General features: G+C 31.8%; 2 protein-coding genes across 2 annotated transcripts in view; both read right to left on the bottom strand.

Annotated features, from left to right (window-relative positions):
• Nucleotides 1-1,004, bottom strand: part of LOC108688782 (putative ATP-dependent RNA helicase DHX33) — a 5,656-nt gene extending 4,652 nt beyond the window's left edge. Inside the window, exon 1 of the mRNA XM_018195190.1 lies at nt 593-1,004. Coding sequence (XP_018050679.1) covers nt 593-813 — 221 coding nt within the window. The 5' untranslated portion in view covers nt 814-1,004. The remainder of the gene's footprint in view (nt 1-592) is intronic.
• LOC108688783 (major facilitator superfamily domain-containing protein 1-like) overlaps nt 991-1,702 on the bottom strand; it is a 4,918-nt gene continuing 4,206 nt past the window's right edge. The window contains exon 8 of the mRNA XM_018195192.1: nt 991-1,027. The gene's annotated coding sequence lies outside the window, so the exon portion shown is untranslated. The remainder of the gene's footprint in view (nt 1,028-1,702) is intronic.

Genomic DNA, 1,702 nt, shown 5'->3' on the forward strand with positions numbered 1-1,702 from the left:
ATTATTTAACACACAAATAATATATATATATATATATATATATATATATTATTTGACTATTAAATGATATTGTAAGATAAAAAATAATAATATAAAAATACAATATTTTTAAATCAATAGCTTTCCTAACATCTTAATATTGTATTAGGTTGTCCGGAAAGTTCGTGCCGCAAAAGATTTAAATTTAATAAATGAAATTAAGAATTTAAATCTTCTGCGTTTCAATTTTCCTTCAAAATCGGCACGAACTTTCCGGACAACCCAATATAATGTATCGTCGATAGTATAATGGTTATAAATATTTTTCCCAAATTCTTACAAAATGCTCAATATTGTAAATAAATCAATCGTATCATATCATAGTTGCATTCTCTACTTTATCGACTGTGAATAAGCAATCGTGACAAAATTATCCTAAAATCCTAAATTATCTCCTAGTTAACTAATCGCAATCAAAAGATTGAGCCTCCATTTTGAAACATCCTGTATATGCAATGCATGCAAGATATATGTCACGTATCATTCTTTTTTCTTTTATGATGCGTAAAAAATACATACCTACTTCTCTCTCGTAGTTCCCTGAGAAACTTACCGTTTACGGAGTATATATACGGGCAGTGATTTTCTCCGCTGGTGCAAGTTAATGTTCGTCCTGTCGCTATTCTTCGTCGCATTCGCGACTGTTTTGTTCTCATTCGTTTTCTGCGCTTTGTTGGGATTTTCCCGAAACACGACAGTGCTGGGCCGCTTCATGGCCAATTTCGACTTCCCCATCGCACTGAACTTGGGATCCGTGTCGTCATGGACCCTCATCTCGCTGCAAACTACTCAGAACGTCTTGGACGAGCGCGTACACACGTATATGTCACTTGCTGCACAGTAAGCACGTGTTGCGCGCTACAGCTGTTTCGTCTTTTCGTGCTCGGTGCTGCTGACCGTCCATACGCCGTCTTGACATGCGCTGTGCGCGTCTGGATCAGTCTGAACTGTCCTGGATACTTTAGGGGTGTGATTACAACCCACTTTTCTGCAAATGTTTCGTTAATCAATCAGAAGAAAAAAATTTAGGAATTGTCCATTAGAGAATGCTTTGAATCATTTTATAATGTTAAATGGATCGCACTCCAAAACACCAAACATCACTGTGTGAATTATAAATTTTTTGTATACCGGATGTGTACGGCGAAGGTAAAGAAGCTTTTGGCATTACGTATTTTCGGGGAAGGTTCACATATATTAGGTGTACTAAAAAGAAATCTATTATTTTTGCATGAAATTGAATGGAAAAATAATGAATGGAATGATAAATTTCTTTTTACTATACCTAATATATATAAAGATTAATATTTTGTGATAAATATTACAACTATATTAACAAAATATTAGCAAATGTTATAATTTTGTTTGTGTTTATGATTACAAATTTTGAATTTATTTATATATATAACATAAAAAAGTATACTTTATATTATATGTGTAAATTAATCAAATAAGAGGCATATGTGCCACAATACAAATTTTTATTAGCAAGATATTTTATTCTTTAAGGATATAAAAATATAGATGAATTTTATGTTCTGACATGAAACGTCTATATACTTAAAGAATAAAATATTATCTCACTAATAAAAACTTTCATGTTGTGGCACATGCTTTTTATTTGATTAATTTTAGCCACTTTAACTCTTTATTGTATATGTAT

Source organism: Atta colombica, unplaced genomic scaffold, assembly GCF_001594045.1.
Source record: "Atta colombica isolate Treedump-2 unplaced genomic scaffold, Acol1.0 scaffold238, whole genome shotgun sequence".
NCBI classification, from domain to species: Eukaryota; Metazoa; Arthropoda; class Insecta; order Hymenoptera; family Formicidae; genus Atta; species Atta colombica.